Source organism: Pelmatolapia mariae, linkage group LG7 (assembly GCF_036321145.2).
Source record: "Pelmatolapia mariae isolate MD_Pm_ZW linkage group LG7, Pm_UMD_F_2, whole genome shotgun sequence".
Taxonomy (NCBI): domain Eukaryota; kingdom Metazoa; phylum Chordata; class Actinopteri; order Cichliformes; family Cichlidae; genus Pelmatolapia; species Pelmatolapia mariae.
This window is the reverse complement of record NC_086233.1, coordinates 56616803-56642365: the sequence shown is the minus strand read 5'-3', so window position 1 is coordinate 56642365 and position 25563 is coordinate 56616803. Positions and strand designations below refer to the sequence as shown.

The following is a 25563-nucleotide window of genomic DNA, read 5'->3' as shown; positions in this document are numbered from 1 at the left end:
CTTAAGGTGCTAGATATTTATTTCACAGTCAGCAATCTTTATGGATGAAAAATATGTTTGACTGGAACACAGCAGCTGAGGTTGAATAGTTTGTTTTCATACTTAGTAACTGAGTGAAATGACCTAGAAGTGCTAGATGAAATGAGAGCCAGTTTTCAAATGTAAAGGAGCAGTATTTCCCAGTACTTTCTTTCTTATCTTCTTCACCATACTGGACCAGCCTCCATTAGAGGAAAAAAAGGAGATAATGTTGACCCAGATTCAGTGCCCAACAAAGTTAAGCCTAGCTCACATAAAATGTACCAGAGTTTTCAATCATCAGTCTCTAGTTTTACACGCTGGTGAGTTTAAGCAAATATTCTGTGGGATCTTTTTGATTGCACTGTCTCTCATTCACCAGTCAAATCAGTGTGCACTGCTTTACTCTGAGTGTGACCATTTCCTTCTGAAATGCAAAGGTCTCTAACTTTACAGTACAATGTAAAGTTTGTTTATCAGTTGCAGCTATGTGGCCAAAATTCAAATTCATGATTCCTCTGATTAAGTTATAAAACTAGTTAAACCTGCTGCAAATGATAACAGGTTTATCCAGTGGAGGAGACGAGGACTGACAGCGCTGTGTCTGTTGGTGGGCACATTTAAAAATTTGCCTGATAGATACAGACTAGCTCATCAGGATTTCTATTTCAGGACCTTTAACTTAAACATCACTTTGACAAGAATGTTAAAGGACGCATATTAAATATATCAGATAATACTGAGACATTCATTTAAGCATTTATTTATGAAATGTTTAAAAGCACAGGTGGATAATTATAGAGGATCATTATTAATTTGAGAAGCCGTTCAATAAATTATATGAAGACTAAATGTGGTAAAGAATTGGCAATTTGCAGTCACCTCTATAATGGACATCTATAATAAATATCAAAATAACTACAACAGCAATATATGTGGAGTGATTTTCATTGAACAATTGTGTAGGTTTTTTTTTTCTAACTCCAGAAAACTAAAGTCTGGACAGCTCAGATGGTTTCTGGAGCTGTCTGATCCTTAAACCATTCTGGGACAGTGTGCAGTATAGTGAGGGAGTTTCTGTGCTACAGTGCTAAATTAATTTATTTAAAATTGATTTAGATATATTTATGGTAGCAAGAAAGAAGCTGATAATAAAGCACTGACTTTGCAAAGAACCTCCTGTCTGGGTTTATAATGTAACCACTGAGTGCTTTAATGTCTTATTCATGGCAATTTTTTAAACAAGGCAACTATGTAACCTTTTCCATTTTAAAAGTGTGTTTGGTGCTTATAGTACGAAACTTCTGCTAAAACCTAAAAACAGAACAAACCGCTTCATGTCATAGCTACATGTGACCATATCGTGGAGCTATTTGCTGTGTTTCTGCTGGCCTACAGTCATTTTCAAGTCAAACGCACCACATAGCTGTGCAGTTTTGTTGTTTAGAAAATCTACACTCTTTAACACATATATACAACTAAATTGGCACAGTTTATTATTATTTTGTTTTTCAGATATAGCAACCGCGGTCGTTTGTATGGCCACTGGATGTGGAGCATGGATAACCAAGAAAAAAAATAGTGAGTGAAACTAAGCTGAAGGATGTGACCTTTTTAGTGAAAAAGAGCGATAAAAACAGAAAGAGAAACAGCTGTTTGTTGGTCCTTGGGGTTAATGACCTGGGTTTGGATGCATTTCATAACGTTTAGTAAGTAAGTTCAGTGCTGTCATTTCTCTCGTTTTCTATTTACACCGAATTCTGTATTTTACCAAGATTCACAAACCTAAAATAGTCTCGTTGTATACCACACAAACCATGCGATATTTATGAAATACAATGTTTAATTCACTAATATGCCAGCATCATTATATAATTAATAAGAAGTATAATTAATAAGAAGTGTTTGTTTCACGACTTGCACCGGACACCGGGAGTCCTTTCAAATGAATTAACTAAACTGGCAACTCCTTCAGTACCAGCAACAGTTCAAGAAGGGTGAAAGACTCCATACCACTCACACTTTAGCCTTTTTAATAACAAAATGTAATTATTGTAAAGTTAAATAGCTGAAATAAAAACAAATATACATATATTAAATTTTTTTTTTATTTATTTAGTCAGACCACTTTGTATTTGTATTTTTCAGTTCACAAAGGCTCGGCTGAGCTGAAGTGAACAGTTATTGCGTTTTTATGGTGGCTTTTCCCTTTAAGACGCCAGTGGCCTACATTTCCCACAATTCCACGCTCCATAACACTCATTAAATCAGTGAGTCCACGCAACAGCGACAGCAGCATCCGAGGAGATGATCCGGTCAGGCTCCGGTAACACACTCAGCAAACGGTGAAGTGTTTTTACCGGCGGAGATGTCTCTGTCGTCCACGGGGAGCCCGGACACGACCAGCCGGAGGAGGAGGCCGGCTGAACACGCGCAAGGTGAGCGGCACGAGCTCATTATTTAGCGTCTTATAACTTTATTTGTTATGTGTCGCTAACAGCACCGTTATTACACTCTCCATTTTAACTGTCTCCGCTTTATTTCTGTCTGCGTAGGCTTTGTTTACATTGATATTTACAGGAGCTCATTGTGGAGTTATTGCACGGTTGTGCTCTCAACTAATCAATGATAGCTCTCAACTAATTAACATATATTTCAGTTAATTTTTAGATTAATATAGACCTATAAAATGTCATAAATAGTGCCCTCCTGTCCAGACTCTTTATATGTACCTGACAAACGTTCCTGAAAGCCAAATATTACAACATCCAATGTCCAGTTTTCACGTCATAGAGGCTTAAACCAAGAAATAGAAAATATATTAATTCATTACTGCATATGTAAACAATTCTTCCATTCTTACTCAAGCTTCTCTGTCACTTAAAGATAACAGCATTTTTAGTTACTTGTATTTGATTTCACAGGAACAAGGGTGATTTCTTTCTTAAAAGGCATTCTCAGTGTTCTCAAATACTCATGCACACTAAAGAACAAAATCACGGTAGTGTATCGAGGTAATGCTGTGTGTGCACAGTCACTAACACCATCATATAACACTGCAGCTGCTGTATTTGCAGACACACTTAAGGAAGCCAACAAAAAAGGAGAACAAGGAAACAAAACAAGACTACCTAAAAGTGTGTGAGCCAGTTTGAGCTGTTGAAAAAGGGAAGTCAGGACCGATGTGCCCACATTTCCTTTGATGCATCTGGTTTGTTATGTATTCATTCATTCATCAATCTTCTGTATCTTTCTGAATGGCTGCAGGCGGTTTCTATCCCTTGCTTTAATTGCTGTCACGAGTCTGGTTTCACTGTAACAAATCTAGCTACTTTAATCAGGTCAAGTTAAGATAGATAGAAAGCCTTTTATGCCCCTCAGGAGATCTATGTACACGTTTCATTCATGTCATTGAATAATAATAATAATGAAAAATTTAAGAGATGAGGCGTTTTGTGTGCAGCTTTTTAAGTGACATAGACATAGGCAAATCAGAATCTCCTCATCTACACTGTCAGGTTGACAAAGCCCCCGTTTGTATGGCATGAGGGGGTCACTTAATGGTTCAATTAGTAGGAAAATGATGACAGTCACATGATATTTCATTTGAATTCACCAGAATCACCAAGGCCAATATTAAAACAACAGATGAGGGGATATCTTGCAAAGAATTGTCTTCCAATCCTCCTGTACAGATTCAAAGAGTCAGAGAATCACTTGGCTGCATGTGTTAGCTCAAAACTTTATTAAAACGTGTTGTTTTTCTCTTTAATGTGTCACCCAACTGTGTCGCCTGTGTATTTGATCAAAGAAGTAGTCGGTGTGTCATAAAGCAGGCAGAGTGTGGACCCAGATTCAGGACTTGGGAGGAAAGAATGACCTAGAAACCTCAGCTTTATTGCCAGTAACTCTTAGGAAAAATCAAAACACGCACAAAGGAAACTGAAAACACAGAAACACAGAGGCAGGTGACACACCACCATGAAGGAGGATGCCACAAGGGAATAAATACACACCAGGTAATGAAGGGACAGCAAACAGGTGGGGCAGCAGCTGACCACAGAGGACGAGACAAGGGAAGTAGAACTAAATACAAAGCATATGAGGCAAGAGACCGTCAAAATAAAACAAGAAGTAACTAACACCGAGACAAAAGACAAACACATGGAGACAGGACTGAAAGAACAGAATGGGGAACACAAAAGGCAAGTAACCTATTGCCAACAAAAGCTAAGCAAAGGACACAAGGTGTAGAATAACCAACCGCTCATAAGCACAAGAGGCACATAAAGTCTAATCATTAAAAGACTAAAGAGCTCAAACATAAATCCCTTTTCAAAAGCAAAAAGAAATCATGAAACCACAAAAACCTCAAAACCCAGCGTCCACTGTGACACAGTGTATCTGATTCTATATGTACATTATACTTTTTGACCCAGATGCAATATGTGCAAGTGGGGAGCTAGATACTTAAAAACTGGCATTCTCTGATTACTGTTTTAATTACTTTGGAGAATCGATTGAGAGTCATGCCATTTTGATTTTTCTTCATGTGATGATTTTCTTGCTGAAGTCTTTTACAGAGTTGGGGTCACGGCGATTTTTGAAACAGTTTCCATGTGATGTCTTTATTTGTCTTATCAGTTCAGAGGAGCGAGTGTTGGAATAGTTTGGCACAGCTTAGCTGTTCGTGACATGCTTCGTTATTCTGCTTGAAACAGCCATCAGTGATGGGCGCTGAGGGGTCCTGAGCGTACTATTGATTGTACTGAACCATTAATACACAGCAGGATGGATCCATAGTTTTCATGTTATTTACTCCAAATTTTAACCATACCTGAATGTTGGCGAGAATTACAAATTGTAGCCTCAGTTTTCTGTTTGAGCTGACAGGTAATGGCACCCGGTGTGGTCTTCTGCAGCTGTAGTTTATCTCCTTCAAAGTTTAAAGTGCTGTATGTTCAGAGACGCTCTTCTGCTTAGCTCAGATGTAACGAGTGGTTCTTTGAGACAATGTTGCCTTTCTGCATTCTCCTGTGATCTCTGGGCAGTGGATGTTTTTTTCAGACCATTCTCTATAAATCTGAAGATGGTTGTGGGTAAAAATCCCAGTATATGAGCGGTTTCTGAAATACCGTAAGTTGCTGAAATGGCTTTTTTCCCAGATTGCTCACTTCCAAATTCCAAATTGTTGTGATTCCGTGCTATAAAAATACAATTGAAATTAAATTGTCTGATTAGTCTAAAAGTCATTGTAAATTCACTGCTGTGCCACAACAATATATTTGATTACAACCTGATTGAACACAAAATGCTGCCTATTACCATATATTATGGGATGTCCTTTTCAGGCCCTTGGACACCTGGCAAAAACAGCTCATGCTAAGTTCCAGTCTGGGTCTTTTTATGGATGGCACTTGGTGTATGAATGCTGTCTTTGACATCTTTCAGTTTTTGTTTCATTGGTGTTACAGATTCTTCAAGCGAGCATGATCCTCTGTTAGGTTACAGTAATGAACAGGCCCATGATCGACTGTGTGGCGCTCAGCACGCAGACTCCTCCACTCCATCTTCACAACACTCCTTATATCCTGCAACAAAATGCACTGCTGCACGTGCATGTGAGTGTAATTTACCAGTCTTTATATCCATATTCAGCTCTCCTGTTAAGAGATATTTGCAGCCATTTCTTGGTTATTTTCTCATTGTAGGTCCGAGCCATAATGCATGCGAAGACAGCTGGGAGGAAAGCCAAAATAAGAGAACCATCAGAGCCGAGAATGAAGTGGAAGCCAACAAACTGGTCAACAACTACAGAGTAAGAAACCGGAAGAGTTTTCCACAGGAAAAGAAAGTGAGCTGAGTTGAGGACACTGGAGTAATTGCTGTCTGTGTGTCCGTTTTTATCAGTTTGGGTTTAGAAAGTGGAAGAGCCACGTGACGGAGCGGCCGTTTGAAGGCCGGTCAGATGTTGTGAAAGAACTATACTCTGAGCTGAATGTCATAAAACCGCATTCAGGTCCAGGTACGTTTTTTTTTATGTTTTTGTTTTATGTAAAGTTTGTGTTGATGCATGATATCTATCTGTTAAATCTCGGGCTTTATTTGTCGTGGTCATTGAAGTTGAGCACAAAGATAATTGCTGAGGAACACTACAGCTAAATTACTGTAAATGTATGTAAAAATGTGTGCCTTTCTCTTCCAAAGAAGAAAAACGAACATGTTTTCTTGTCACTATGTCTCGGTTTAGAATAACAGAAATAATAATAGTGATAGATTTGAAAGTTTGATGTCATAAATCGGCTGTGTGCAGGCAGGAGAGGACCCAAACGCAGACTCGGTGAGGCGAAACGTGAACTCAAAATGCAGCTTTATTGCTGAGAATTTAAAAAGTGATAGAAAACTATACTGGGAACATAACTAGGAACACGGTGAAACACACGCAACTGTGAGGGAGATCGCAACACAGGACTGAGGGAGACGCTGACATAAATACACAGAAGGAAAACAAGGGAAGTGAGAACACACGGGGAACACAACTAGACAAGAAAACATGGGACCTTCACAATAAAATGGGAATCGAAGGAACATGACGCAAGAGTGGAGGAGAGGGAGTGAAGAAACATGAGGGAGAGAGAGGAGACATAACGAGCTGGGGAAACATAGAATAAACATGATGGAATAAAACACAAGGAGGGGAAACAAGGCACAAGAACTCATACAAGCGCAAACACACAAACACACAGAGCGAGACACAGAGGGCAAAAGACACAGGTGGGAATCTAATAAACGAAAGCTAAACAGAATAACCAAGGTACTATAGAATAAACCCTTAGACTAACAAAGTGGACTTAATACAAAATGAGAAAAATAAAAGAAACCTCAAAATGCTGGGTCAAATGACCCAGGATCATGACATTTGATCAAAGATTCAAGTCAGATTTAATATTGTAAAACAGCATCATTCCCCTTGGAAAAAGTGAGGAGTAAGTCAGAGGGAGTAAGACAGTTGTTACCATTTAACCAATTTACACACATTTTTTGTGCCTAGTTTTAGTTTTTCGGTAAAAATTTGAGAAAATCTTTTACGAATGTTAGTTTAAAAAACCTTTGAAACCATCTTTGATATGAATTAGTTGTAGAAGATAAAACTGGCTGTCAAGTTCTTTTGAACACATTACATGTAACAACAATGAAGAAACTGATAAGACTTACAAATCCTTACCTGAACTAAATCTGATGACAATAGAATTTTTTATTATTATATTTTGAGGCTTTGGTAACATTGTTAATAAAAAGTGTCTGATTATAATAATCTGGAAGTGAAATCTGTCTATTTATTCTGTTCTTTTTTTGCATTAATTAATGAAATTTAAGTTAAATTGTATTCAGAAATCCTAAAAGTGTACAAATATTTCTGCTGAAACAATTATTTCATTCTTTGTGTCCTTCTGCTATCAGGTCATTTCATCACATGTGGAAACGTAGCCTACGTGCTCCTGTTTGGTTGGTGGGTTTCTCTGGCATATTTCCTGGTTGGCACACTGATGTTCATCACTGTTACTGGGGTACCGTATGGTAGGTGAGGTAATAGATAATGATAATGATTGATCATCTGCCATTCCCCTTGTTCTTCACTCTGTTTCTGTCTTCAGGTAAACTGTGCTGGAAGCTGTGCTGCTACTTCCTGTGGCCGTTTGGCAACCCAATCCACGAGGTGCTGTTTGGGTTGAGTTAATATTCCTGCTGTTGTCTGTGGTCCTTTTCATTTAGCCGGCATCAGACTGATTCACAGTAAATCCAGTAGTTTCTTCATTGACTTGTGGTCATTAAAGCAGAAGTCGTGTTTTTCTGAATGATGTCACAAGTCTGCAACAGTGCATTTGCAACAACTTGTTATTGCGACACGTTCAGGGTGCAGGGGCGACTTTGAACACCCTCAGTGAGTTCCTTCAGTGTGTCCCTAACGCCTCCTTCCTCTGACTTGTTATTCTGTTTTATGTCCCTGTCCTCCATTGCTTCTTTGTATCTTTGTCTCCGTGTTTAGTTTTTGTTTTGGTACTTCCTGTTTGAAGGTTTGTTTTCTGTTGTTTATGGATTAGTTTTACTCCTGGTCTAGACGTTTTCACAGCTCAAACTACATTTCTCTCAGACTTATACTTTGATTTATCCCTTTGATTAAGAATAAAGTTACTATTAGCAAAAGAAGAGTTTGCATTAGCACTCCAAAAATGAAAGTGAAGACTGTGAAAAGACTGGATTTTAACCCTTTTCACCCTCTCTCAGATGTAATGAGAGGTAAACCGGGGGAACTTCAATATCTCTCTGTCCCACTTTTCTCGACAGTCCCCCTAATTTTCCTGATAATCTTCACTTGTATGGGATTGTGCTTGTTATCCTCCTGTTGGTTATTCCTTAATCCCCCCTCTCTCTCCTTCTCTTAGTCTGTGTCACAGCATCTGTTGTGTTTCCTGTATTTGTTCCCCATACACAGAGAGGTGTACTGTGAAGTGAGATTAATGGCTCAACAAGCTTAAAGTCAAAGTTTTCTGTGTCGTGAAACTGGCTTTATATATTACCTGCTCACCATGGTAGTGTATGCCAAACACATAACCTGGGCCCTATACTACGAAGTCATTCAACATTCCCAGGGTATCTTTCTGTTATCTGGATTTACTTACCCTAAAATTGGAAATCAGGATAAACAGTCACATGAAGCTGGTCATCAGTTTGTTATGTTAACCCAAGCTTTCTCCTGCGCATTCACATGAAAGGGTGTTGGCAGCATCTGACCAATCGAAAAGAGGGTGTTTTAAGGATCATTTGACTCTTCTCTCCTCCACAGAAAACGATCCCTATGACATCTACTTTAAAATATTATCAAATGGTGATTAGCAAACTATGAACAACGTAGAATATATAACAGTAAAACTGAAAACAGAACAAGAGACGATGCTTAATTGTTAATCTGGTGATTTAATGCACAGCATGGAAAAATAAGCCTTTTAATTGCAGTTAATTGGTCAGTAGGCAGTAATTTTATGCCATGTTTCCACTGACTCTTTCATTTACAGCATGTTTTAAGTCAGGCTTGGCCAACTCCAGGCCTCGAGGGCCGGTGTCCTGCAGGTTTTAGATCTTACCCTGGGTCAACACACCTGAATCAAATGATTAGTTTATTACCAGGCCTCTGGAGAACTTCAAGACATGTTGAGGAGGTAATTTAGCCATTTAAATCAGCAAGGACACATCTAAAACCTGCAGGACACCGGCCCTTGAGGCCTGAGTTTAGACACCACTGTTTTAAGTGCATTGTAGAATCTTTGGTGCGGGAATACCTTAAATGTGTGCACGTTGTTAAGTCGTACCTTAATAAAACCACTGAACGGACCTGGAGCATGAAGCATAAACCATGGTTGTAAAAGACATCTTTTTGGTTGTGTTCCTCCAGATGGGAAATACACTGAGGCGATGCTGTGAGCGCGCACCAGACTGTGAGTGCAGTATGGAGGCGGAAGAAGATAACTCACCATTTCTGCTGCCATCACCCACAGAGGTGTCAGTCCCAGAGATGCCAGACCGACCTCTGCGCACTCCTTACTGGGTAAATGTTCACACTTAAAAACATATATATAGATACCGGAAATTCACAAGCAAGACTTTGACATTTAGGGCAGAGGGTGTTGCATGCTGTAATTTGCAGTACTGGGTTATAGAAGTAAAACTGACCTAGCACTGAATACATTGCATGTTTAGCAGATTTTTTGCTGCAAGTGTAACATATCGTTATACAATGTGCCCTTCTTGTTGTACAGCGTCGTTTTGCCACCTATGTGTGGCTGCTGCTGGGATATCCTCCTCTGGTGGTCGTTCACTCTCTGGCGTGCTTCATCTCCTGGATCCTGGTCTTCACCATCCCAGTTTTCAAGATGAACGCACGAACTCTGGGCGTCATCCTCCTGCTGCCTCCTGAGGATGTGTCTATCTCTGCTGGCTCACAGAGGAAGGTACAGGTGACACGTAGTGTTTATTGGTCACTGCATAGTCCTGGGGAGTTCCTAATGCACCATTTTTCTTTGGTTTTCTTCACTTTCAGCATCAAGGCTATGAGACCAGAGCGCTACTGTGTTGTTACCACGCTGCCAACTGGTTCTACTACAAGTACACGATTGATGGGATTAATGTGTTTGCTGCCAGTATCCTTTTACACATATAATGTGTGTGTTTCCTTGTGTGATATAAAGACCTGTTATCATCCTTGACTCCTATCTCAGACCTCCTCCCTTTAGTGATAGTTGCCCTGGTAACTGGATATATTGACAGAGAAAACAAGTACGCCAGCTCCGATGTCAAATTCACCATAGCAATTGGCTCCATCATACCTCTGTCATATTACATTGGCATGGGAATTGCCAGGTGAGCATTTTTCATTAACCATTAACACCTCGAGAAGCAGAACTGTTAAAAAGAGTCTCTGATTTTTATATTTCGTTTTTGCATTTGCAGCATTTCAGCTCAGAGTAACTTTGCTGTGGGCGCTGTGGTCAACGCCACCTTTGGTTCCATCACAGAACTGACCTTTTACATCACAGCCCTGCTCAGAGGTCACCAGCAAGCTAACACCTGTCTGGAGGAGGTTGTTAAGGCTGCGCTGACTGGGACACTGCTTGGATGTATCCTCTTTATTCCTGTGGGTCAAGTTTCATCTTGTTTAGCTTGCGTAGCTTAGGTTTGTTAGTTAGTTAGTTAGTAGGTAAGACTTACCTACATCCTTTTGGCACTGCACTGCTGTGCACAACAACATGAATGGCTAATATGTTGGAAAGTCTACCTGTACAAAAAAAGAAAAAATGCCAGTACGTCAGTTTTTAAGTAACACAGTTAGTTCCAGCACCAGCATACTGTATATATAATTTCAAGGCATAGGTTTGAGAAATGTGTTAAATAAGCATGTATGAGTGCGACCTCATGTTTTGTTTGCTTCTCAGGGCATTTGCATGATAATTGGAGGTCTGCGTCACAGTGAGCAAAGGTTCAACAGCCGTTCTGCAGGAGTGAGCTGTGCGCTGCTTTTCATCTCCATAGGAGGCACGTATTTGAAAATCAGCACACGCAGAAGGCTGCAGAAGCAGTTCAGACTGCCACATGAAAATATGTGAATAGTATGTATGTGACACAATCAGAAAACAAATGTTTATGCCTGCGATAGTTTTATTTCATTGTTTTTGTTAGTAAGTAACACCTGGAGCAGATGTTGGCCATTATAATCTCTGGATATTAAATAATCAAATGCAAATACCATCGAACTGGTGCCCTTAAAACACCGAATACAAGCTAAGTCTAAGAGGATTGTCTTCATGAATCAAGTCAGCTGAAAGCAGCACGAACAGTTTCTGTTTTTAGTCTCCCCAGAAACATCTTATAGTTTAAAAACATTACAAACAGTGTTAAACACTCACTTCCCTCCTCTGAATGTTATTGGCAGGTGTGTTTGCACCCACGCTCTTCTCTAAGGCTTATGGGAACTTGGTGTGTGACTCCTGTACCAACTCTACCGGGGCAAACAGCACAAGCAACAGCAGCGGGCCGTTTGTCTGCCACAACTGCCACTATGACCTGGTAGGTATCTTTAGCCAGGAGGACATACACCCTGTCCGTATGCACTGTACTGCACATGTACAATGTTTTTATTGTTGTTGTTGTTTTCAACAGAGCAATGGTACACTGTTTCACAACCATGTCCAGTAAGTTATTTTTCAAATTTATCTACTAATAAAAATTCGTTTTAGAACGGCACAGTTAATTTTCAAGAATAACGTCCTCACAGCTGTTCAGCTCACATTATGTGCAGTATAAAAATCACCTGCAAAACTAAGGAATATGATGCAGTGCTTCCTTTGGTGATACATTATCATTACACATACATGCAGATACACTCACTGGACACTTCATTAGCTACCCCTTGCGAGTACTGGCTTGGACCCCCTTTTTCCTTCAGTTCAATAGGGAGAAATCATTTGGAAGAACTGAAAAAGATTTTTGAAATACAGAATTAATTTAAGCCATTTGGCAATTAGACTCCGATGTCGCATCATAGCAGAACAGAGCCCAGCAGTGAGGAATTATGAGAGGACACCTGGAGGATAGGTGAAGATGAAGATGAAGGCTTAGATATTGAGCTGGACATGGTGAGGAAGTGGCCTGTAGGAGACCCAAAAAGACAGAATGACAGAAAAGGATTCAGAATGAAGGCTGGAGAAGGCAGGCAGCAAAATGGTTAGACTAAAGCAATGACATCTGCTTTGAGCGCAGGGAAAATGGAAGCGATGTAAAGAAAGGTTAGCAGCTGAAACACCCGAATGTTGTTGCAGAAATTGAGACTCATTGGACCATGGGAACAACCATAGAGTTGCTAATTACATATTTGAATTAATAAGCAATTAAACAGGTGTACCTATCAAAGTGGCCGGTGAGGTGTTCTAAGCGGATTCTCCAATTTAACGTACCGACTTAACTTTTTATTAAAGTGATCATTGTTGGGTGGTGCAGTGGTGAGCACCGTTGCATCACAACAAGAAAGCTCCTGGTTCGGACCTGCTGGCCAGCTGCGGGGCTTCTGAGCATCATCCCTGTGTCTGCCTCTCACAGTTCAAAGACATGCATGTTAGTCCGAGTGGTTATTCTGATTTGGCAAAGGTGTAGACAGTGTCTGTCTCTCTTTCCCAATGTTACTGGGATTGGCTCCAGCATTTAAAAGTATAGATGGATATAATTGGGAATTACTTTGACATTGTAATTTGAAAGTGAATATCTGATGTTGCTAAATCTAAATATTCCCTAAATTACTTTTAGGGCTTTTCTCTTTTCCTAGCCATCCATTTTCTTGACCTCTATGCCAGCAGACCCAAGATTAGAGGTAGGGTTCACCATGGATAGGTGCCCACTCTGTCAAAGGGCCTAAACCGCAAAACCGTTCAGGCTCCCATCTAAACCTAAAGTCAAATTAGAATAAACAGTTAACCTCTGCAGGGCGCGAGGAGAACATGCAATCTCCACACAGAAAGTCCTGAGCCCATCAGGAGATTCAAACCATGGACCTTTCCACTGTGAGGTGGCAAAGCTAACTGCTGCACCAGTCTAATGAAACAAATCTTCCTGAAGAGGAGTAATTCAATCTGAAGCTGTAGAAACTGTGTCTAAAAATCACACATTAAGCCCTCATTCATCATCATTTTGCTGCACTTGCTGCTCATTAATTGTGCAATGTTTGTTTTTAGGCCTCTGGTGTACACCGTGTGTGCCCTTCTGCCCGTTGCCTACATCATCGGTCTGCTCTTCACTCTGAAGACGCACTCCCACATTTACAACATTCACGTAGGAGAAGTACAGGGTATGAATCACTCTAACGAGTCACACTTAACAGGTCAGCCAAAAGTTTCATGTTACATTTTGCTATTTTAGAGAAAAGTGAGCTGTGTTTGATGCTTACTTACAATACTATAATCTCACCAGTGAGTGGCCACCACGGGACGGTGGTCCACTGGTCACGCTGGAGGTCTCTGGTCATCCTCATCTTGGCTACGGTGCTCACGTCTGCTTGTGCCGATCTTGCCACTGAGCACATTCAGCCCATACTAAGCCAACCAAACATCTCTCAGGTAAGTACACGCATCTGAGCACGCTCAGGCTGTTTGTATTTTATAGCTTTAATGTTTTCTTCTCTCCCGGCAGTATTTCATCGGGGTGACCGTTCTGGCTATGGTTCCTGAGATCCCCGAGATTGTTAACGGGATCCAGTTTGCACTCCAGAACAACATCAGTCTCAGGTACATCCCGTCTCATCAATAAGCTACAGGAACAGTTTGAAGAGCATCATTTGTATCTACTTTTCTTTTATTATTCCAGCCTCGAGGTGGGAAGCTGTATCGCTGTGCAGGTCTGCATGCTACAAATACCAATACTGGTCCTATTTAATGCTTTCTATGTAAGCCTTCATTTTAATCCTTCATTTATTCATATATAAATACAAGTCATTCTGCTGCTTTACAGTGTTTTATAATAGACACAATCTATCTCTGCCTTTCCCAGGATGTGGGATTTGTGCTGATTTTCAGTGACCAGCACCTGTGGGCCAGCATCTTCAGTGTGATCTTGGTCAACTACATCTTCATGGATGGCAAGTGTGATTATTTTCAGGGTAAGTTAAAGTAAGTAAGTTTAAAAGATTTTGGAGCTGAAATTGTGGATAGCTGGCTCTGTCTCATATACATGTGCATTTAAGAAATAGAATTTTTATGATGTGCTCCCCCTTTGGGAAATAAATCATATAAGACTGTAAAAGGGGTCTGTGCACTGTATTTTTTGCATTAGTGGCGGCCATTTTGAAAAAATAGACCAAAAAAAATAAAAAAAATAACAGAGTGAGCTGTTTTTCCCCTGAAGGGCGGGAGCATGTAAAAATGTGTAAAATGTAAAAATAAAAATTTTATGTTGCCCACAGTTTTTTATGGATGGTCTTAAAACTTCAAAACAATATACTAGGCCTTGGGGGACAGGAGTACCCTAGTTGGCTAAGCGTTTGTCCTTGAACTTGAAAGTCGATCATTGCCAAAAAAATTTCAAGTAACCATATCAAGTCATATGAAATTCAATATGACTCCCTACAACATCCCTACAATAACGGAACGACAGGCTGACATTAGCATATTGTAATAAAAATATCATTAGTATAGCCCTTGCCCTTCGGGAGGAGTTTTGCTCTTTTTAAACAGGCATATCTGGGATCTGATACTAATGGCAGCTGAAAGACCTGAATCTTATTTTAGGGTGTTTTGGTCCAGTGTGGTTTGGTGTCTTTTCTCCCAGGTACGGCTCTGGTGGTCGTCTACCTCATCCTCCTGGCTCAGTACTACTTTGCTCCATCTCCAGCCAGCTGTTGAACATTGGATGGGGATTTTCAGCACAAATTGCAGATGTTTTTTGGCAGGTTCTTATCTCGTCAAATTATGCATAAATGTCGATGGGGGAATCCCAAATGGAATCTTTAAATTTTTTTTATCTATTTTATTTCTTTTATTTTAATCATACTTGAGACAAAACTAAAAATTGTAAGCTCAGGATGGTACTTTTGTGACTAGTGCTGTTAAAAAATGTATATTTTATAAACTGACATAACTAACAGCGATGAGAGATCAACTATTTTTACTGTACAACAGGAGTTTCTGCACTGATCATACTTTAAAGGAACAATTGTGATGAAGTTTGTATATTTTAACTGCAGTAAAATGGTATGTGTGCGATATGTAACATTTTTAAATGACAGTCGTGTGGATTATGTAAGAAAGTTTACCCTCTTTTACATCACACAGTGCTTAGCAGATTTTATAATGATTCAAACGCAGCCTCAGATGAACGACAACAGCATGAGATATTACAAAGTGTCATTATTTAACCAAAGCTACGCCAAAACAGAAGCAGTGTGTGAACAACTACCACACACCCCGTTTGTTCATGCACAGCTCTCAGTCAGGTTGACGTCTGGAGTTTGAAATGTCTTTGCTACACTTCGATTTGCTGCTGTGCTTCAGATCCTTTTGTTGCATTACCCAATTTGGCCAAGAGTCATCAGTTAGATGGCCTCACATTCGACTCTAGAATACACATAAAGAGGTCCCAAGTCCTGTGGCTGCCAGACCACCATCCCTTGGAGACCCCTCGGGGGTCTTACCACACATTAATCCCTAGCATTTAATTGTGACTGAGTTTTATTGTACAGCACTTTGGTCAACCTGTGTTGTTTTTAAAATGTGCTTATAAATAAACTGACTTACCAAAATGAGTTCTACCTTCCCACTGTCTCCCCATAAGAGGGGGGGGGGGTCATCACTTTACAATAAAGCACCTTGAGGCAAATGTTGTGATTTAGCACTATATAAATAAATCTGAATTACCCAGTATTCTGCCCAAGGATACTTCAACATATGAGCAGGAACAGCAGGAACCAGGAATGGATGCACTGATCTTATTGGTAGACCTGGTTCCCTGCCTGAGCCACATGTGATGTAGCCTTTGGGATTTTTGCAGTTTCTCAGGATTGCACGATCTGAGCTTGGGGCGCTCAAACTTGCTGATGATCAGTTAATCAAGTACATTTGATTAGCAGCATCTGGCTTGTACTTAGCCTCTTATATAGGCAGTAAGATAGTACCTAGCTTTTCCACAAACTGCTTCTACATTTTTTTATTTGTTTTTGTTAAATAAATAATGACTGTATTATTCTGCCGTTTTTGCTCATTTTAGGTTGTATTACCCAATTGTAATGTTTCAGATGATGTTTTAAGGTACACACTGACACGCAACACCTTAGACCTGAACGGTTGTGTACTCGAGTTTTCACATGACTAACTGGAAACCAGGCATGGCAGGCTGTGCCAGCAAAGATTTGTTCTCTATGAACAGGCTATGGGGGAAAAAAAGTGAATCAATACAATGTTTTGAAAAACCAGCTGCCTGCGTTTTTTATTGTTTGTACAGACAGAAATTACAAAACAACGTATATTGCAGCCATATTTGCCTTTTATAAAGACATTCAACTTTTCTCCCAAGAGTTTAAAGTGACATGCACACCATACTGACATGCAACAGATCATTGAGCTTTCATTAACATCAAAAAAATGATGCAAATATTGAACATGTCAATCTGAAGCAAGGTCGTACAATTACTAAGTTTGAGCACGCAGTGAAGCAGAATGCTTCAAAATAGAAATGAATAAGGCCATGACATGATTAAAGGAACTGAGGTGCGGCGCAGTGTACAAAAGGGATCGTAGTAGAATAGCCGTCAGATTAACGCAGCTTGATATCGAACCAGCACAGTTGCAGTTAACGTGAATTCAAAGGCTCAATGCAAGGCAAAATGTGTTTAAAAAAAAAAAAAAAAAAAAATTGCATGAAAGCAACTAGGAGAACCACAACAGTATCAAAGATTTACAGTCCACAGTAACCAAAACAAAACAAAACTGCTGGTGTGCCTAAATCTGGTTTCACACTGAACCTGCTGATGTTTCAATGATGAGTGTCTGCGCGGCTCATCAGACTGATCACAGTATTTCACATCCTGAGTACACCTTCCACACGTCACCTTGTTACTAGTTTGTTAATGTTCCTTGCCAAGTACCAAAGCACAGCATCTCTAAATAAACAACAATATAGTAGTAATAATAATAATAATAATAATAATAATAATAATAATAATAATAATATCAACAATGCATGTTGCAGTACAAAAAGTTGAAATGAATTCTTGGCTTTAAAGTGGAAAAAACTGAACGTGACAGAAATGTTGGGTTGGGGTTTCTGGGGAGGTACAGCTACAAGTCGGGTGCAGTTCAAAGATTTCTAATAGAATAAAAACAGCAGCACAGTGATTAAAATAGTAAAAATGGCTTCGTGGGTTTAAAATAACAGACATGCTGCATACATAGCTTGTGAAGAGCACCGACTAAATCCTAGTGGGTGAATAACAAAACAAAAAAAAAAAAAAAAAAAGGGCTACACACTGACTGAAATAAACAAACTTGACTCTTGCAGACCAATTTGCACACCCCACTTTTTGAAATTCAAAAGGCACTAAATAAATAGATACTGGAGCTACAGGCGTTCAAAACAGGTGTTTTTCATTCCCCCCCCCCAAAAAAAGAGGAATAAAAATTGAAGAGGCATAAGACATTTCACAGTGATGCCGTGTCACATGTTTTCATCTGATCAGAAAGCCTAATTGTGACCGGCGAGAGGAACATTTTTCAATTTGAACGGTCGAGTTTTAATCGCAGCTCCACATCAGCACCCTAATCAGTGAGTCTTTGAGGCTGAAACGTGTTACTTAAACTGTGAAGAGCAATCACAAATACAAGTCTGCTTTTTACTGAGAATCTGGAAACTTTCTAATTAAATGTCAGGACCTACAAACTGGTGCCTCTGCTGGGTTTGAAGAGGGAACAGCAGGACTGATTGAGGGTAGTGCTGCACAACCTGTTCCACTTCAGGATTGGAGGCGAGGAAAAAAGGAAGAACAGACAAAAAAGTCTCTTTGCCTCTAAATAAAAGCTAAAACTTCACTACTATACCAACATTCATTTAGCCTTTTAACAAGTGGTCTTTGGAGTTTATAAAATATCTCTCAGGCTCCACAAGTTTCCACGACCAAAAAACAAGAAGAAAAACCCAAAGAAGGCGGAAGTGAAAAACAAACAGCATACAGTAATTTCTATTTTCTACACGGTTTCTAATGGATGCGTGCACATATGACACACTGAGAAACTTAAAAAAATTGCACTTTTTAAAAACAACCCACACATTTACATCAGACTAAAGTAAAAAGGCAATCAAAGTATTTTCATAACCATCTGACATCATCAGGCTTTGTCCTTTCATCCTAAATCGTCAGACATCTTAGAGTCAGTGCTACGCCATCACATACCGCTGCATTCAGTCTTTATTTGAGCCGCTGGATTAACGTGTGCGTCAGTCCCAGGCTGAGCAGCTGGAGGGTGGACAGCTGGGATAAGTGAGGGAAAGTTTTCAGCAGTTTCTCCCAGGTCATTTCCAGCAGGCTGGGCACCACCAGCCACACTTTATACAGAGAGCCAGTCCTTCGATTCCCAGACATGTTGACGACTCCGCCGTGGACGTACATGCAGCCGGCCTAAAGGAAGAGGAACACCAGAGGATGAAATCTGCGTCTACTCTATGACGATTTAGTTTTTGTTCTCTCAGTGTTTGATGGTACTGACCGGAGTGACCGCAGCACAGTGAAAGTAAGCCGGCTCCGGCATGATCGCAGGAAGCTTCGTCCACTGAAAAGTCTGCAGGTTGAGCTTCCAGAGGTCTGACAGGATGCACTCTCCGTTATAACCCCCACATATAAAAACCTCTGCACATAAAAAGAGGCATGAAGCAGAAACATTTCAGAGAAAACCCGTTTGATGATGTCGTGTGAAACACTCACCCTCTTTGACCTGTACACAGCTGTGACATCGACGGGCGGCGGGATATCCTGTGAGAAGAAAATGAAATGAATTCGACTTGTGGCAGTCAAAACGCTTTACCGTTGTAAATAAAAGTTGAACATGAGTCAAACCTATTTTTTCTTGGGGTTTCGTCATGATATCCTCCCAGTAGTTTGTCTCCAAGTTATAAGCATGAATCTGATGAACACAAATAACCTTAATTTAAAGACAGGACGACAACAAGTTTGCATGCAATGGTGTCTAAGTGCCAGTTACTCTCACCTTATCTAGTGGATATGATGTCCAGGAAGTCCCGCCTCCAAAAATATATATTCTCTGCCCGTCATGAGCTAGCTCATGTCTATATCTGCGAAATTATTGATTCATTTTCAGGAAATCTGGAGCCACATGTAGAGAATTCACTGTGTGTTTAACAAACTGTTCCTGCTGCTTTTAACTGTGTATGAATGACCTAAGGTGACTGACCTCTCCTCAGGTAGGTCTGAGGGCGCGTTGTTGGGTTTGATGTGGGTCCACTCCCTGGTGGTCAGGTCCAGCCTGTGCAGGTCGGTGCTGTAAAGGTAGCCCGTCGTCCCTCCAAACACATAAAGGTAGCCATTTATGATGACCATGGCCTGGAAGAGGATAAATGGTTGTAACAGATGGGATGGGACAGAACATTCAAAAGGACCTCATACACAAAAACCGTTACCTGTCCATAGATCTTGTTGGGCTTCTTCCCTCTGCAGCTGAGGAGGTTCCATCGTTTGTACTGAACGTTGCAAACGTGGACGTCGTTGCCATTGTTTTCACCGAATGGAATCCCGGTGCCACCGAACACAAGCAGGTTGTTCCCATGTAGGACAGCTGGGGAAAGACAACAGCATCAAACTCAGTTTTGTTGATTAGGAGTGAAGTTTGGGAATAAAAAGAAACAACAAAACCCTGAATGTTTTGTACAGGAGTCTTCTGTTACACAAAACCTATAGGAAATCTGAGTCAAAGTGTTTTCTAGATCTCATCTCCCATGAATGATAAAAAGTCATGTTGAGCCAGAAAAGAATATTCCTGTCACAAAGAAGAAGCTGCAATCAGTTTTTGGCAAAGTGACTTTTATATATCTTTAATGTATCCAGCCAAAACGTTTCTATGATATTAAAAATGTATATTTTTTAAGCGTGACCTTGCCAGGAGGGCAGCAGACAAATATAACATAGTAGTTGTATAAAAACATTGAAGTCGATACAAAGGACTGATTATAATGTAGGTACAAAAAAAGCCAAGTCACAAAGATACTTGCAAAACGGGTCATTTCCTTATTTAATACATAACCTTCATAAATCCTGAGACTAGACTACAGTTTATTTACCAATAGAAGCAAAAATATCACACACACACAAAAAGAAAATGCATAAACATTGGAAATCACTTTGACACAAAACCAGAAAGACATTAAAGCGCAGGTCACGGCAGCCGCCATCAGGTCATTTTTGGCTCACGTATGTTGGTGAGACACACTGACGCGCACAAACCAGGCTCAGTGGTTCTCAGGCAGTCTCATCTTGATGCAACACAGTGAATCATCATGCAGACTTCTGTCCTCTGAATACTGTAGTTTTTTTTTCCAGAAGCGATAACTCTACTAGCTTTGCTTTCGCTGCTAGTGCCACCTAGTGGTGAGGCTACAGATTTCAACCAACTAAATGGCCTTCACTGCACACTTCTGCCTATGCTGTGGAAACATGACAACACAATGTAGTGTGGAGGTGGACCTCCCTCTTATAATGGGCTAATTCTAAAAATAAATCTGAATACATTTATGTCTGCCAAAAGGTCCCCCTAAAGTCTACACAACAGTCAACTGTGACTACACAAATAATGAATTACAAACCAAAGAGTTGAGTTCTTGCAGGACTGTGCATCTGTTTGTTGACTAAACAAGGATAAAATTTTAGTTATCAGATAAAAGTATAAACTTGAGAAATATCATTTAGAGCAGAATATTTTATTTTTATTGCTAAAAAAGACATTGCTATAAAATGTCAGAATTCACACCTAAATTAACTGAGCTGTAAATTGCAACTAAAAGTCTCACAACTTGCTGAGAAATGCAGGCCAGTTTCTAGCCTCAAATGTGATGCGTCCTAATTTGTGTGAGTTCAAGAAAAAAAAAAAAAAAAAAAAAAAAAAAAAAAAAAGAAGAAGTGTGCAGGGGTGAATTTAGAGCTGCTTTTCAATAACAGACTAACCACATGTGCTCAATGTTTAATGCATAAATGAAGGCAGGGGTGTGCATACAGCCTTTAGAATATGCTGATAAAAATACTGGAATAAGTCAAAAAATATTTTCATCAATCCAGCAGAACCCCATCACATCATTTGAATACCAAGGGAATAAAAATAAAAGCAGCATCAGTCCTTACCTGACATAGAAGCCAGCTCCGTTGGCATGTACCCCTCTGTGCGGACCTGCTGCCAGGACGCTGTGGCAAAATGATACCGCCAGAGCTCCCTGAACAGAGGGTAGTCTTCGTTCTCTGAGCCGCCTGCCTCATCAAAGTCTGGGTTGTAGCCTCCAAACACGTACAGGTTGGTGCTGTCTGCTACACAGCGGTGTCCACTGCGGGCAGGAGGAATGCAGTGTCCTGTGGGAGGAGGAGTTGTAGACAGACACCATCAGTCTCATCGCCACACACCACGATGTAAATCATCACGCAGACTTCTTTCTCTCCTCTGAACACTGTAGTTTTATTAGGAGCGATATAACACTTCTAGCTTTGCTTTACAGGACGTTAACTGCAGCTCCTGCACTTTGAATTCTAGTGTTTATGAGTTTAGACAGTCCAATGTGGTGTCTGTGCAGGTTTAGTACCTTCTCTCAGAAACCTGTTGGGGATCCGCAGGTTTGGGCAGGAAGGGGAGAAGATGCGCCGGGCCTGAAACCACCGTGCTCGCTTCTTAGTGGCTGCAAGATATACAGAGAAAAAGACAGATTCATAAACCATTTCTCTCATGTTCTTGTCAGGGGTTGAACTAATTAGCATCTACCGTTTCATTTTAACTTCCAAAGGGACATTTCTTTCCCCTTTTCACTACAGACTAATTACAGGATCTCACAGATTGCTGTGAGCAGCTGGTGTTGTTGTCCATGATCCTTCTGTCATGGAAAAGATTTTCTGGAGCTCCTGGACGATCATTTGATAGCTCCACCGCCGTCACACCTGTTTATTTTACTTCAACCGCACTGCAGGCTTTTCAAATGTTGAACAACCACAGTCATATTCAGCCAAGCGTCACACTTCCAGCAAACCGAGGCTGATGTTTCTGGGGCGATCCCAGTAAAAACCGCAGAAGTATATGAATACAGTCATCGTATACTCTGATAGTTTTTTTATTTTGTTTTTAAGCCACAGCTATTGTACTTCCTCGGTGAATCAAGATACTCTGTGCACTGCTACACTCAGAGAAATCAGGAGTTCAGGTGTACCCTCTCTTATTTTCTATTCTTAAGTATGCTTTGTGTAACCCAGAATCCACTTCATGTATGGGAGAGCTTACAGAATATGAAAATCATTGCTGTGCCTTTGTCTTTCATTTCTATTTAAATGGGAACATAAGCAACAATAACACTGAAATATTCACTCGCTGATTTCTGCTGGCTTCCGTAGCAACGTTAGCAACCTTTGGCCTGTGTAGCTGCTGTAGCGATGCAGAATGCACACAAAGCTAGTATGGCTAGCTCACAGACAAAGCCCAGCTAATGCAAATGATCAGCCAGCTCTGCCCAAAGAGGCAGCGAGCTCTGAGCAGCATTACCAAGTATTTACATTAACTTCTCAGGAAGGCTTGCTGATTGGATCCAGCTGCAGAGCATTCGCCTGTGTTTACAAACCTGAGTCGCGGATGGAGGGCCTCCACGACAGTTTCTCAAACTTATTGAGCTGACTGAAAGTTTCACCGTGCTCAGGCGAAGACATGATTAACCTGGGACACGCCGACCGAAGAGGCTCACACCCAGACCCGGACAGGAATCCGCCTCAGTGCAAACAAACGGCGCGACATGAAACCGCCAGCTCTGGCTTCAGAGCAAAATAAAGAAATATGCTAACTCCTCCAACTGTCCACAGCTGCTGCTGCCGCGACGTCATAGCCACGTGGTCTGAACTAACCAATCAGAGGAGAATGGGATGCTCAAGTGGCGTTCAAGAGCCACATGGAAATGTTTATAGTTTTATTAAAGGGCCTCGCCGCAATAATCTCCTAACAAATAAATAAAAGAGTCAGTAACAACTGACGTGAACGTCAATACCCTTTGTTCTCAATGAATATGGCTTATCAGAGATATATGTTTGTAGTTTTGCATGTTTACCTTATATTATATACTTAATGCACATACTAGCCATTAAAAACAACTGTGATTTTAAACTTGACACATTTTACATATTTTGTAAATCCAAAATGTTAGTTTTGGAACCTCTGAATACCTGGGGATTTACAGAGGTTCATACGTCATTGGAGAAACTAACATATTTTGGATTTTAAAAAGACAGTTTTTAGTTAGATGAAACTTCTGTGTCGGAAATCATTTTTGGACATCACAAAAAGTCGTCCTTTGGGATGCTCTGACAGGCCTCTACAGCAGCCACCTTCAACTGCTGTTTGTCTGTGAAGGTTCTCAGTCATCCATCTCATCGTAGTCTAAGGAGCTTGGAAAGAAAAGCGTCTGGACTTCTTTAAGTTGCTTGAAGACGTTTCACCTCTCATCCGAGAAGCTTCTTCAGTTCTAAGGTCAAATGGTCGAGAGTCCCAGATTTAAACCCAGTGGGAGTATCCCCCCAAAGAGGGACAAAGGACCCCCTGGCGATCCTCTAATCACATGAGCCAAGGTGTGAAAGCGGGTGTGGGACCTAATCAGCCAGGGTTTCGGGTGAGCTCATTGTGAAACCTGGCCCCACCCTATCATGTGAATTTCTGAGGTCAGATGGCCCAGAATGTGAGTGGGCGTTAAGGCGTCTGGGAAGGGATCTCAAAACTGGATTATAGATGGCAGACAATTGGTGTCGTAAACCACCGCCTCTGTTCAAAGATGGTCGCTCACAGTGGACATAGATGGCCTCTTTCACTCCTCTTTCAAACCATCTGTCCTCTCTGTCCAAAATGTGAACATTGGCATCCTCGAAAGAGTGACCTTTATCCTTAAGATGCAGATGGACTGCTGAGTCTTGTCCCGTGGAGGTGGCTCTTCTATGTTGTGCCATGCACTTGTGAAGTGGCTGTTTGGTCTCTCCAATGTAGAGGTCTGGGCATTCCTCGCTGCACTGTACAGCATACACCACATTGTTGAGTCTGTGTTTTGGAGTTTTGTCTTTCGGGTGAACCAGTTTCTGTCTGAGTGTGTTGCTGGGTCTGAAGTACACTGGGATGTCGTGCTTGGAGAAAACTCTCCTGAGTTTCTCTGATACACCGGCTACATAGGGGATGACAACGTTGTTGCGTCTGTCTTTCTTATCCTCCCTCGCTGGTGTCTGATCTTCTCTTCTGTGCCTCTTTGCTGACTTCATGAACGCCCAGTTAGGATAACCGCATGTTTTGAGTGCTTCCTTTACGTGTGTGTGTTCCTTCTTTTTTCCCTCAGACTTAGAGGGAACATGTTCTGCCCGGTGGTGTAGGGTCCTGATTACTCCAAGTTTGTGTTCCAGAGGGTGATGGGAGTCAAAGAGGAGGTACTGGTCCGTGTGTGTGGGCTTCCGGTAAACTTCAATGCTGAGGTTGCCGTTTTCTTCAATGTGCACAGCGCAGTCCAGGAAGGGCAAGCAGTTGTCCTTTGTGTCTTCCCTGGTGAACTTGATGTTTTTATCCATGGCGTTAATGTGCACAGTGAAGGATTCCACTTCTTGTGTTTTGATTTTGACCCAGGTGTCGTCTACATATCTGTACCAGTAGCTGGGTACTCTCCCTTTAAAAGAGCCAAGAGCCTTCCTTTCCACTTCCTCCATGTAAAGGTTGGCTACAATAGGTGACACGGGGGAGCCCATGGCACAGCCATGTTTTTGTCTGTAGAAACCCTCGTTGTACTTGAAATATGTAGTGGTGAGGCAGAGGTCTAACAGTGTGCAGATCTGATCGGGTGTGAAGTTCGTTTTCTGACAGTCTCCACAGCCTCCGTGGTGGGTATGCAAGTGAAGAGAGAGACTACATCAGAGGACACCATGGTTTCATCTGGATCCAGGGTAAGTTTCTCGACCTTGTCGGTGAAGTCGGTGGAGTTCTTGATGTGGTGTGGGGTGTTCCCCACCAGAGGTGCAAGGATGGTAGCAAGGTGTTTCGCAATGTTATAAGTGGCTGAGTTTATGCTACTGACTATGGGTCTGAGAGGGACACCTTCCTTGTGGATCTTAGGAAGTCCATAAATGCAGGGTACGGCATCCCCTGGATAAAGGCGGTGATATGTGAGGCGGTCGATGATTTTGTCCCTTTCAAGGTCTTGAAGGCAAGCTATAACTTTCTTTTTGTAGCTGCTTGTGGGGTCTCGCTTTAA

General features: G+C 41.0%; 2 protein-coding genes across 2 annotated transcripts; one reads left to right on the top strand and one right to left on the bottom strand.

Annotated features, from left to right (window-relative positions):
* Positions 1 to 2301: 2301 nt before the first annotated feature.
* On the top strand, positions 2302 to 16520 carry LOC134631497 (uncharacterized). The gene is made up of 20 exons (XM_063479899.1): positions 2302 to 2456; positions 5493 to 5639; positions 5730 to 5836; positions 5929 to 6043; positions 7480 to 7596; positions 7674 to 7735; positions 9470 to 9622; positions 9834 to 10025; positions 10115 to 10214; positions 10293 to 10434; positions 10525 to 10708; positions 11007 to 11106; positions 11504 to 11637; positions 11731 to 11762; positions 13296 to 13441; positions 13531 to 13676; positions 13750 to 13844; positions 13924 to 14002; positions 14107 to 14215; positions 14884 to 16520. Exons 1-20 carry the CDS (start codon positions 2387 to 2389, stop codon positions 14955 to 14957), a joined length of 2304 nt encoding a protein of 767 aa, XP_063335969.1. The 5' UTR covers positions 2302 to 2386; the 3' UTR covers positions 14958 to 16520.
* A 161-nt stretch (positions 16521 to 16681) lies between these two features.
* Positions 16682 to 23163, bottom strand: LOC134631498 (kelch domain-containing protein 10-like). The gene is made up of 10 exons (XM_063479901.1): positions 22918 to 23163; positions 21898 to 21990; positions 21449 to 21670; positions 19738 to 19892; positions 19512 to 19660; positions 19308 to 19392; positions 19157 to 19223; positions 19025 to 19072; positions 18810 to 18949; positions 16682 to 18721 (listed from the first exon to the last, which is right to left on the bottom strand). Exons 1-10 carry the CDS (start codon positions 23000 to 23002, stop codon positions 18512 to 18514), a joined length of 1254 nt encoding a protein of 417 aa, XP_063335971.1. The 5' UTR covers positions 23003 to 23163; the 3' UTR covers positions 16682 to 18511.
* Between the last annotated feature and the right edge of the window lie 2400 nt (positions 23164 to 25563).